Source organism: Stylophora pistillata, chromosome 2, assembly GCF_964205215.1.
Source record: "Stylophora pistillata chromosome 2, jaStyPist1.2, whole genome shotgun sequence".
NCBI classification, from domain to species: Eukaryota; Metazoa; Cnidaria; class Anthozoa; order Scleractinia; family Pocilloporidae; genus Stylophora; species Stylophora pistillata.
Genome location: NC_142520.1, coordinates 15,665,439 through 15,677,200, shown reverse-complemented (window position 1 = coordinate 15,677,200; position 11,762 = coordinate 15,665,439). Strand labels below are relative to the sequence as shown.

The 11,762-nt window shown below is 38.1% G+C and overlaps 1 protein-coding gene and 2 pseudogenes across 1 annotated transcript in view; all 3 read left to right on the top strand.

The window, feature by feature from the left end:
• The window catches only part of LOC148737336 (uncharacterized), a 19,475-nt gene extending 8,762 nt beyond the window's left edge, over nt 1–10,713 (top strand). The window contains exons 3-7 of the mRNA XM_088748700.1: nt 1–268; nt 7,347–7,595; nt 8,297–8,420; nt 9,462–9,533; nt 10,610–10,713. The exon at nt 1–268 is cut by the window's left edge and continues 56 nt beyond it. Coding sequence (XP_088604826.1) covers nt 1–268; nt 7,347–7,595; nt 8,297–8,420; nt 9,462–9,533; nt 10,610–10,685 — 789 coding nt within the window. The 3' untranslated portion in view covers nt 10,686–10,713. The remainder of the gene's footprint in view (nt 269–7,346; nt 7,596–8,296; nt 8,421–9,461; nt 9,534–10,609) is intronic.
• LOC148737333 (uncharacterized) overlaps nt 1–11,762 on the top strand; it is a 381,470-nt pseudogene that overhangs the window by 294,613 nt on the left and 75,095 nt on the right.
• LOC148737337 (uncharacterized) lies at nt 3,218–5,218 on the top strand (annotated as a pseudogene).

Below are 11,762 nucleotides of genomic sequence, written 5' to 3'. Positions count from 1 at the left end.
CGTCCACAAGCTCTCTCAGTTCCAAAAGGAAGATATGTGGAACTAAACTTTACCATGCGCAGCTGGGTTTCGGAGCCTTGTGCTCAGGGTTATTATCTTGAGATCCGTGATGGCAGTAGTCAGTCAGCCAATGTTCTTGGTGTATTCTGTGGAGATCACAAAACTGTTGTTGTGCGATCCAGTAGACGATACATGTGGTTAAGATTTGCCTCTTCTTGGGCGTATCATTTTAATGGACTCTACATAGGAAGATTCTTCAATCAAACAGGTACGATGTTTTGTTGGTAAAATTTCTGTTTAGGTACTTGCCTAAAAGCTTTAGATTCAACTGGAACCTCATGATAGATCAAATCAATGGCAACCCCCGGCTGCCCCGGCCGGCCGGCAGCCCCGGCCGGATCAACACTCAAGGTCTTAAAATATTTGAGAAGAATATGCTACCTTTCTAAAACATCAAGAAATGGTTAGATATTCTAGTCTTCTCGGATAGGGACGAATAAATGGAGGTCTCGTCTCCTGCAGGGTTGGGAGTAGGAGACGTTAATTTCCCACGCACGAGATTACTGTGTGATGGATGTCCTCCACAGGGTGAGATGGTGGTTACAATGGGGTTAGGTGTCAATTGGGAGGAAAGTTCTGTTCCTTTCTCCTGTCATTCCGGTGGCGAATGAATTAAATTCTAAATTCTAAATTCTAAATTCTAAATTCTAAATTCTAAATTCTAAATTCTAAATTCTAAATTCTAAATTCTAAATTCTAAATTCTAAATTCTAAATTCTAAATTCTAAATTCTAAATTCTAAAATCTAAATACTAAGTTCTAAGTTCTAAGTTCTAGGTTCTAGGTTGTAGGTTCTAGGTTCTAGGTTCTAAAATCTAGGTTCTAGGTTCTAAGTTCTAGGTTCTAAGTTCTAAGTTCTAAGTTCTAAGTTCTAAGTTCTAAGTTCTAAGGTCTAAGCATTATGTTCTAAGTTCTAAGTTCTAAGTTCTAAGCTCTAAGCTCTAAGCTGTAAGTTTTAAGTTCTAAGCTCTAAGTTCTAAGTTCTAGATTCTAAATTCTAAATTCTAAATTCTATATTATATATTCTATATTCTATATTCTATATTCTATATTCTATATTCTACATTCTAATTTCCAAATTCCAAATTCTACATTCTAAATTCTAAATTCTAAATTCTAAATTCTAAATTACATTCAGGAAATGCAACAATGGCCTAGTAGCATATTGCAGTATTTATTAGCTTACTAAGTTCAGTATATATGATTAGGCTCAGATATAACGCATGCTATCACTGTTTTTAAGAGCGTGCTCTATCTGTGTTTAAAACACGGAGTAGAGCTAAAGCTATCATCTCATCTGCCAAATTGTACTATCTCTTCCCTTTTTTTTTTCCTTAAATGAAATTTTGGAACAAGCGAGCCGCCAAGTAACAACAGAAGAACCAAGTAAAGATAATAAACATGCCAAGCGCCGTTATTTACATAATTATAGCATGAGCGGAGACGAAAATTCCTCAAAGAGGAAACGGAATAGACAGCCCGAGTTTTAAAGGTCTTCACGCTCAGTTCGATCGTAAGCTAAAAAGACGAACAGTACTAAAAGTCAAACACAGCTAACACCCGTATAGTATATATAGTTTCGTGTTCATAAAACAAATCAGAACAAAACTGGAATGATGAAAAATCGAAAGAGACCGGCAGAGATGTTTAAATTCTTGCAAATCATGACGGTGTCAGAGCGACTGCGATCATGCTGAGGTCCATGGCGCCTAGTTCATTACGGTGATCTGTGGTCAGCGCAGTGTGGCAAGTCTCAGGAATTACATCATCCGCCCTTGGAGTGAAATGCAATAAGAGCTTGCTCAGATATCCTGTCGACTGTTACAATGTATAAGTGGAGACCACATCAGTCTCTAGATGAGTTTCATGGCGCTGCAGTAGCAGTCCCGAGCAATCCTCGTATTCTCGTGAATTCGGCTGCCGTTCACTCATAGACCTGCCGAACTGTTTCAGTTTGTGAACTATTGCAGATTGTGAACTTTGATGGTTTGAGATTTTGATAGCTGAAGAGTGAATGTTTGAATTGACCGAGAGTAAAACGAGAAATATGGCACATGGTCGAAAATTAAAAACCTTCATATTTTGCCCAGAGATACCTTGAAGTGAACGTAGAAACTTAGACGTGCTTATATCTAGATCATTCACGAAAACTGAACGGGATTCGGTAGCCTTAAAATGGCGAAAATCAGTGCCTCTAGGGTAGGCAAATGAACTTTGTTCATTAAAAAATGCAAAAGAAAGCAAGCTCGTATAAATTTCATAAATTTGTATAGGAAGGATTGAGATGTGAACTAAATCGGGACCGTGTCATTTAATTTGGAGCTTTTGGAACGGTTTAAATCACCAATATTTGAATATTTCACCGATATATTCCAGTAAACTTTCAATTATCATTTTTCCCATGCGGTATAACTCAGAATCAGTGCATGTTGAGTTCATGATAGGTGGAAATTGTGTTGTTTTCAAGTATATAAACAAGTTTGCTGCTTTTCGTTTCCGTACGGAAAAAAACCGTCTCGGCTGAACTTTGTGCAAATCGTAACATCGTCAATTACTTCACGACGTAATGGTCGTAATGGCGGTCGTAATGGCGGATGGACATTTATCACAAAGCTCATTGTTTATACGCTTTTTTTTATCGTTTTCCTACCTACTTTAACTTGTGGCACAAGCAGAAATGAGGTTATAAGGAAACCAGCAGTCAGGAGATCCGGAAATGAATCTTCCCTTCAAGGTAAATTTATAGAAAGGCTGATTATTCCTCACCGATTTGCAGTCCGCCATCAGTTGGAATTGCATTGCTCAAACTTAAACGGAGAAATAAATACTTGCATACAAGAATAAGGATCTATCCGAATTCTGTGGCAACCTTGCAACCGAAATACCTACTTTTAAGTGGAGATATTGAAACGAACCCGGGTCCAACAGGAGATGGCAGCTTATGCTCGATATGTCAAAGGACTAAAGTAGTAAAATGTACGGTATGCGACACAATTTTTATGTTCCATCAGAACGTTAATAGCCTGCACAACAAGTCGGAAGAAATAGTGATGCTAATGAGGGTCCTCAAAGCTCAAGTGGTTTTTTTTTTTTTTTAACTGAAACAAAGATTGATAAATCGTACTCTAATAGCCAATTCTCAGTGGAAGGTTACGATATGTATAGGAAAGACTGCAAGAAAGGAGGAGGTGGTGTCTTGGCTTACATTGACTCATCGTTACCTTCTAAGCAGCTAAAGTTACCTAGAACCTACAGTACAATTGAAGCCCTAGCCATTGAATCAACCTTTGGAAGACACGAAGTAGCTGTGCTTGGCCTTTACAGGCCATCGAGAGCTTCAGGGATCAGTTACTACATTAGACGGGAGGACGAGCTGAACGAGGTTGTCTCTTGGCTGTCACTGCAAAAGCAGTTCATAGTAAACACTGGATATCTGAACCTAAATAGACTCAGACCAGATAAAAATGAGGGAAAAATTATGTGCGACTTCGAAGATGTTCATAGTCTAAAATGTCTGATTACTAAGCCAACTAGAATTACTGCTACAACAGAATCTTTACTGGATGTAATATTGACAAACAGACCTGATCTTTTTAAAGAATGTGGTGTCCATGATCCTGGAATTAGCGACCATTTGCTGGTGTATGGAATTCTGACAGAAAGGATCAAGTACCATCAAAGCAAAGTAATTACTTTCTCCGATTTTAAGAACCTTGACACAGATAAACTGAAAGGGACCCTTAGTATAGCACCCTGGCATATGGGAGAAATATTTAATTGTGTTGAGGATTGTTATGATTATTGGATAAAACTTCTGAGAACTATTTTGTCAGAGTATTTGCCTGTGAAGAAAATGAAAGTCAGGGCAAAAGATGTCCCCTATATGACCCCAGCATGGAAATCTGCTATAAGGACTAAACGTAACTTTGCCACAAGGTTCAACCAAAACAAAACACCAGAAAACTTGGAGCTCAAGAGAAAATAGAGGAATGAGGCTACACGACAAAGGCGAATAGCCATAAAGCAGTACTGGGAGGAAATATCACACGATCTGAAGAATAATCCTAAGAATTTTTTTCAAACCTTCAAACCATTCTTGGATAGAAAGGACAAAGAGGACAGCAGAAAGAGAGAAATACATTTATTTATTAATGGTACATTGGAAAAAGATAGGCTAGTGGTGGCAGAGTATCTTTCTGAGTACCTCTCATCCATAGCCAAAGGAATAGGAGGTGAACAGGTAGATGATTTAACTGAGGGGAATTTTATTGAGCATAGCAGTCTACATCTTATTTCTTCACATATGGCAGAATCAAATGATTCCTTTTGTTTCAGACCTTTAAATCATTATGAAGTGAAGGATGCCCTTGAAAATCCTAATACTCGCAAAGCAATTGGATATGACGGTTTGCAACCCAGAATTTTAAAATTAGTAGGTGAGGAATTGGCTCCTTCACTAACCAGGACTCTCAATACTAGCATTGAACCCGGGACATGGTTATCTGACTGGAAGAGAGGGATATGGGTACCTGTCTACAAGAGTAACAACAGAGAAGAAGTGAAGAATTATCGACCAATTACAGTTTTACCTACCCTCGATAAGCTGTTTGAGAAACTATTGGGAAAGAAGTTTACAGAGTATATGGATCCTAAACTTAGCAATAGTCTGACAGCCTATCAAAAGAACAATGGCTGTGAAACCACATTACTGAGACTAGTTGAGAAATGGAAGCTGGATCTAGATAGTAGAAAAGCTGTAGGAATATTATCCTCTGACATGAGTAAGGCATTTGACTCTGTTAGTCCACCACTGCTCATTAAGAACATGGAATCATACAGCGTTTCAGGATCAGCCCTCAACCTTCTGCGTACGTATTTCTCTCACAGACGGAACAGGGTCAAGTTGGGTCCTGTGACGAGTCAGTCGAAAGATACAATAAGAGGTTGTCCTCAAGGGTCCTCCCTTGGTCCTCTCTTGTGGAACTCATTTCAAAATCATCCCACCTATATAACTGAGGCGGGAATCTCCATGTATGCAAACGATCATCAAATTTTTGCATCAGGCTCGTCTGCTGGTATTGTTGAAGAGAAACTGCTGAGTGAAGGTAGCAAAATCACTAAATGGTACAAAGAAAACCTGCTACAAGTGAATGTTTAGAAATATCAATCCATGCTTATGGTTTCTGGAACTGAGGCCAAAAATAGTATAAACCTGCATATAGATGGGACTGACATTGAACAATGAAAATCTATCAAACTGTTGGGAGTACTCCTGGACTCTGAACTAAACTTTAGTGAGCATATTACCTTAGTCTGTAAAAAGGCAAGTCAACAGATAGGAGTTTTAAGTCGTCTAAGAAAACTAATACCCACTTACGCTAAACTACAACTTTATAAAGCCGCCATTTTACCTCACTTAACCTAGTGCAGTATCATCTGGCATTTCTGCAGAGCCTCAGACAAACGTGAAGCTGAAAGACTACAAGAGAGGGCCTTGAGAGCAGTTTTCAACGATAAATGACTCTCTTACGACGGCCTGCAGAAGCTGGCTGAAACTCCATCACTGGTGAGCAGAAGTCGAGTTTCGAAGTTAAATCTAAAATATAATGAGAAATCCACACTTCAGCGCACCCATTACTGTCAACTAATAAGAGAAGCCGTAACCGGTCGTTTCCGACTAACGCCTCAATTCGATCGACTGCCGACCGTGTTTGAAAAACTTTGAAATCCATTGTACAACTGTAACAGGACCCACCCCCAACTCCATGAAAACCCCTATGATAACTATTTTTAGTGGGAAATTATTAGACTCAGTTGTGAGTGAATGAAGACACTGTGGCAGGGATTTTTTCAGTGACTAAAGATGACATCGTTAGACGGAGGGATACTGAAACTACTGCACTACAATAAAAAAATAATGCGCCTATTATTTACATGGAAAAGCATCGACATGGCCTCCCCCCGATAATTTAACTTTTGGAGATTGGTTCCCGCCCTCCTGGGCCAAAATCACTTTCCAATGCCGGGATGTTAAACATGGTGCTAACTGCTAATACATGTATGTGCTTGGAATTCCGAATTTGAACAAATGAAGCAAATGGCGATGTTGAGATTTTCACAAAGTTCAGGCTAGTTTTTCCGTGAGGAAACGAAGAGCCCTGATTTATTTTTATATCCTCGAAAACAACACTATTTCCACTTATCATTAGCGTAACCTGAAGAGATTCTGGCTCATACCACATATGGAAAAAGATAATTGAAAACTTGCTGCGAAATGCGATATTAGAAATCTGAGGTATTGGTGATTTTTCAAAAGCGTTCCGTGAGCTCCAAATTAAATGTAATGGTCCAGTTCTAGACTTAACCCATACCTAATTCCTTCTTATACAAATTTATCAAATTTATACAAACTTGCTTTCGTTTACGCTTTTCACAAACAAAGCTCAATTGCCCTTACTCAGGGCACTGATTTCCGGCATTTCACGGCTACCGAAACTCGATTCAGTTTTCGTGAATTTGCTAGGATAAAGAAGCAAGTCTGGAAAGAAATCTAACCACGTTTTTAAGTTCACTATCAGGCATCTCTGACTGAGCTATGACGAAAGTCATTTTTAGGTTGGTGCGCCACCTCTCACGCGGGCTTGAAAAAAAGTCGCTCTCAAGTCTTGTTTTAACCAATTACATTACTTGAACTATTCTAACAAAGATTCTGATTGGCTTAGTGTAGCCTGCTTTATGAAAGTACAGAGCCTTCTGACACTGTTGTTTGCTTTAATAATAAAGTTTGTTTGATACTGAAGGTCATGCGTGGGAAATTGAACAGATTCTTTATGTAAAATAGATAGAGGCATTCGACTGCGGCATGCCGTGTTCTGTTATGAAGCACGCAGGAAGCGGCTAGAGCTCTCAAGAGGTAAGGAGAAACACTGAACTATGTCTCGTCTTTCTCTTTTCAATTCTTTCGTGCTCTAGCCGCTTCCTGCGTGCTTTACATTAGAACAGAGCACATTCAAGGGTTTTCTATTTGTTAGATGAAAATAGACAGACTAACAGCCACAGATAGACGCAGAGAAACAGACAGAGAAAGCGATCGACAAAGTTCTTCATGACTGCCGTCAAAAAAAAAAATTGTTCTCATATTGCAATGATATTTTCAAAATTGCACGTACAATGTTTTGAATTTGCGTATTATGCCTACAGTCTGCTTGTTCTTTATGGTACCGATTATCAATCTAGCAGTTACTTGCCTTAAAATATATATATTTTTTAACAATTGCCTTATGTAGCAACACTCACAATGAAAGAAGTACCCAAGACACAGTCTGTACTTTTGAACAGAGCTTCCAGCCTGTGGTGCCCAGTGGAAGGTGCGCCAGCTCCATACATTGTGTGGAGAAAAAATGGTGTTGTTGTACAAAATAGCACCAGTATAAAATATCAGCTTCTTGAAACTGCCAAAAATAATGCAAATTACAGCTGTGAGGTACGAAGAGGTGAAAAGATATCATGGAGAGAAATCAGCCTCAACATTGAAAGTGAGCTTTTTTCTTACACTAGTGTAATATATACATAACTATATAAATGATTGATTTTATTGCCTTAACCTGTATTGTTTAATGAATTGCGTATCATCTTGTTAAATTTCTCAGCAACTCTCCTCCACGGCTCGTCACCTGTGATATAGCGGCTCCCTCAAGCTGCCCCGTTGTTCTAGAATATGAAGTTTGTTCTTGGTTGCCCCTTAATTTATTACGGTATTATATTGCCAACTGGTCTGCCTTCCTCCCATCAGTTGAGATCTGATGTTTAAAGGCACTGATTCTGATATATCCACATGTCGCTTTGTGCCATTTAAATATCAATCTTATCCAACCAGCCGAGCATGAGACCTATTTATCAGAGTTATTCAATGTTCTTTCGCCTCTAGGAAGACTGAACCCCTCTGTATTGCTATAGTTTGATGAGAATGTTTGTTTTAGTTGTAAAGTTTAATTAATCATCTTCTCTCGTTGTTCTCCATCATGAACCATCCACTGTTTTGTTTGTTTGATTTTCAGACTAACATTTTTGTAGTGTTTGTCTTTCTTTGGAGACTATCTCCCTTTCTTCTTAAAGAAAATTTTCCTCGATTTTAAAATGATTTCTTTATTGTTGGAATGCAAACTTTGTGATTATGATAATTACGCTTTCTTAAGGCATTCAGTTTATTGAACGATCCTTTATGTCTAAAATTCAGAGTGCCCAGGCCCCTGTCAGTGCAGCATTTTAAAGGGAACAAATAAGAATCTGCTTCGAATGAACTGCGAAGGGAAAGAATTGATGTCATTTCCATGGAAAATTCCCCTCGCAACAGCAGGCTTGTGAGTATAAGTGAGAGATATCGAATGTTGAAGTGCTCTGTTAGTTGCATAGTAAAGTGTAGATCATGGAGCAAGTGAATGTCATTCTTCATTTAACTGAGTGATTGCTACTTCTAGATCAGTTGAAATAAATCTGTTTCACGTAATTGTAACTACATCGTAATAAGGATTGATAATGATCTGTTCAATAAGAAATAATACATAGGAGTATAATGTCATTTTCTGTCATGGGTATTGAGTATTTGAGTGTTTAATGATTTGTATAAAGTACTGGAGTAGTAGCATAGGACATAGGTCCCCTACGAGGTTTAGGTTCCAACAAACCCACCCATCCCACCCCAGGGGAGGACATCCATCACAAAGTAATCTCGTGCGTGGGAAATTAACGTCTCTTACCCCTAACCCTGCAGGAGACGGGACCTCCATTTATTCGTCCCTATCCGAGAAGACTAGAATATCTAACCATTTCTTGATGTTATAGAAAGGTAGCATATTCTTCTAAAATGTTTTATGACCTTGAGTGTTGGTCCGGCCGGGGCTCGAACCCTCGACCTCCCGCACAACAGTCCAGCGCCCTATCCATTGAGCTAACCGGAAGGCGGTTAATGGGGAGAGGGGGGAGGGGTTGTCCGCCACTGAACTGTTGCTATTTAACATAAATATAGCAACATCTTAAATAGGATTTGAGTGACAACCAGCTGAAGGACTTTCCACAAGAAGTAATTTTCAAGAGATATATCGATAACCAACTGTGATTATCAACTAAGACCCCTTTCTACAATCTATTGAGAATAAAAAGCATAATTAATAAGGCGTTCGTACTAAATACACCCAACAGCAATACTATGTGGGCGGGGAAAAAAAAAATTCGCGTCAGAAGCGCTTAACTAAAAGTAGGTCTATATTGCGTATATTTTAAAAAATTGCAACGATATCTCAATAGGGACTGAATCATGTTGATTTGTTGTGATGAGTTACATTACCTCTCATTAACTTCGAAAAATGTTTGTGTTCAACGCATTTGTAATTATTTCTTCACAGAGACTTGAGTAACAACAAGCTGAACTACTTCTCATCGGATGTTTTCAGGAACAATACCCATCTGAGGCTGCTGTAAGCTGATGTTAAACAAATCCCTCTATTGTGTATATTTCACTTAAGCGCAACGATATCGTAACAGGGTGGACTATCAGTGATGTGTTGAATAATGAATAAACAAGTTTGTTGGTTGTTTTCATAACCTCTTGCCCAAAAAGACTTTAATTCTTTTTTTGGGCGTAGAAATATTCAATGCGTGAAGAAGGTGTACAGCATTGAACCAGAAAAAAAACTTTATTGAGTTTTTGTCGTTATTTAACCTCAAGTGTAAGTATGAAGAAAGTCCTATAAAACGAATAGTGAAAAAAATTGGATAGACTATAATATTAAAGTAGCCTTATTAAGCACAAACTTTCTTTTTACTCCGCTGTGGGCAGCTCTATGTACGAATAATCCAACTCATCCTCCCCTTCAGATATTAAAACCACGAATAATGCTCCAGCTTCACTAAAATATGCAATGTTTGCCTTATACAACCGACCAATTCTTTCAAGCAGAATGTGACACAGATAATATTTCCTGTCCATACCTAGCGATATAGGTCTGAACGTAGCATGTGATTATGCGCCTTTACAAATGAACAGGTTTTCTGTAATCTTAAACAATGTATTAAGACATTTTGTGTGATCACTCCAACATTTCCCGCTCCAAACCTTTCTTGTTAATTTACCCACCCCACATCCTCTAGTTAGTGTTTTCCGGCTTATTACGAAAACGGAAGAACATAACAGTGTGCAATGTCATAATGGGTGATGGAAGGAGGGAGAAAAATATTTAAAAAAATTAATTAAAAACAAAAAAAAATTAAAAACCAAGAATACAAAAAGAAAAAAGAAAAAAAAAAAAAAACTCGCGTGACTCAATGAATTTTGTTCCAAATCATAGCGTGTTGTCCTCTTTAGGGACTTTAGATGTCAAACCAAATAGAAAACATGAGTTCTTGGACAACATTAGTTTAATAACGTGCATATTGTAGCCCCCCATAACAGTACGTAAGAAAGACAAAATACAATTTTTTAAGTATACTTTATTCCCTGAACTTTGTTCTCGAATATCATGCAATTGACTCTCCATTTCCTTATTTTTGGTAGGGAGTTGAATAAGATCCAGTTGAAGAAATTACCATCAGGCATTTTCAGTAGCAATACCCAGTTGAGAGGGCTGTAAGTGTAAAGCCTTTCATATTTGTGCAAGGAACGCGTCTAATGCATATCGCATTGAATTTGTGAAAATAAAAGCAGATCAGGGCAACAACTTATCAGCTACAAAGTAAAGATTTTACCACAGAAAATTGTGGAGGAGGGGTGGAGGGGGTGAGGTGTACGTGAAATGCACTCCTTTTTTCAAAGAGCATTATTCAAATGCTTTTTGAAATAAAAATTACTACTCATGTTCCCCCACGAGCCCCAAGAGCACTTTTTCTCCGAATTTTGCTTGTTAGGTCGTTAATTTACCATTACTGAGAAGCACCTTATTGCGAAAAATTGCTAAGCTACCTCGTGCTCTTTCAGAAATAATTACTGGGTTTTTGTCTCCCTTTATTTCTCAGAGGTAAAGAAAATGCCACTTAAGAAAGCACGAACGCCGTGTTGATTCACATCTTCATTTTTGATTGCCGCTGTCAAGTTTGAATTTTTCGCTGAAATGACAACTAACTCTGAAAAAGATACATAAAATCTATAAATCACTAGCATCTTTTCTCTTGGGGGGGGGGGGTTCCATCAGCTTTAGATATCGGTTCCAATGAAACAAAAATCTGAAATAATGAGTTTAAAAGTCCATTTTAAAATAACTGTTTGATGCAGAATTTTACTACAAACGGTTACTTGCCATATAAAGTACCCCCCCCCAAAAAAAGAAAAAAGCAAATCTTTAATGGTAATTTCTTACACGATGACGTCAAAAAAAATTAAGATTTTCCATTATGACCAAACCTAAAGGCTGACGAGAAATTCTCAGTAACAAGCTGCTGAATGCAATCTTTCACAAAACAATCGAGACATTCTGTATTGTTAATTCAATATTTTTTCCTTTCCCGCCTTTTTTGGTAATTACTCTATTCCATACCGCCTCGTCCCCTATTCTATGTAGTTCAGTGTTCAAGTCTGTGTTTCACCCACTTCTTTTGTTTATTCTTTGCACCAAAAACACTTTAGTGACACCAATAGTGACAATTCAGTTTAAATGAACCAGTTATTTAAACTTACAGTCCAACAACTGTGAATGACTATTTAAAAATGTGTC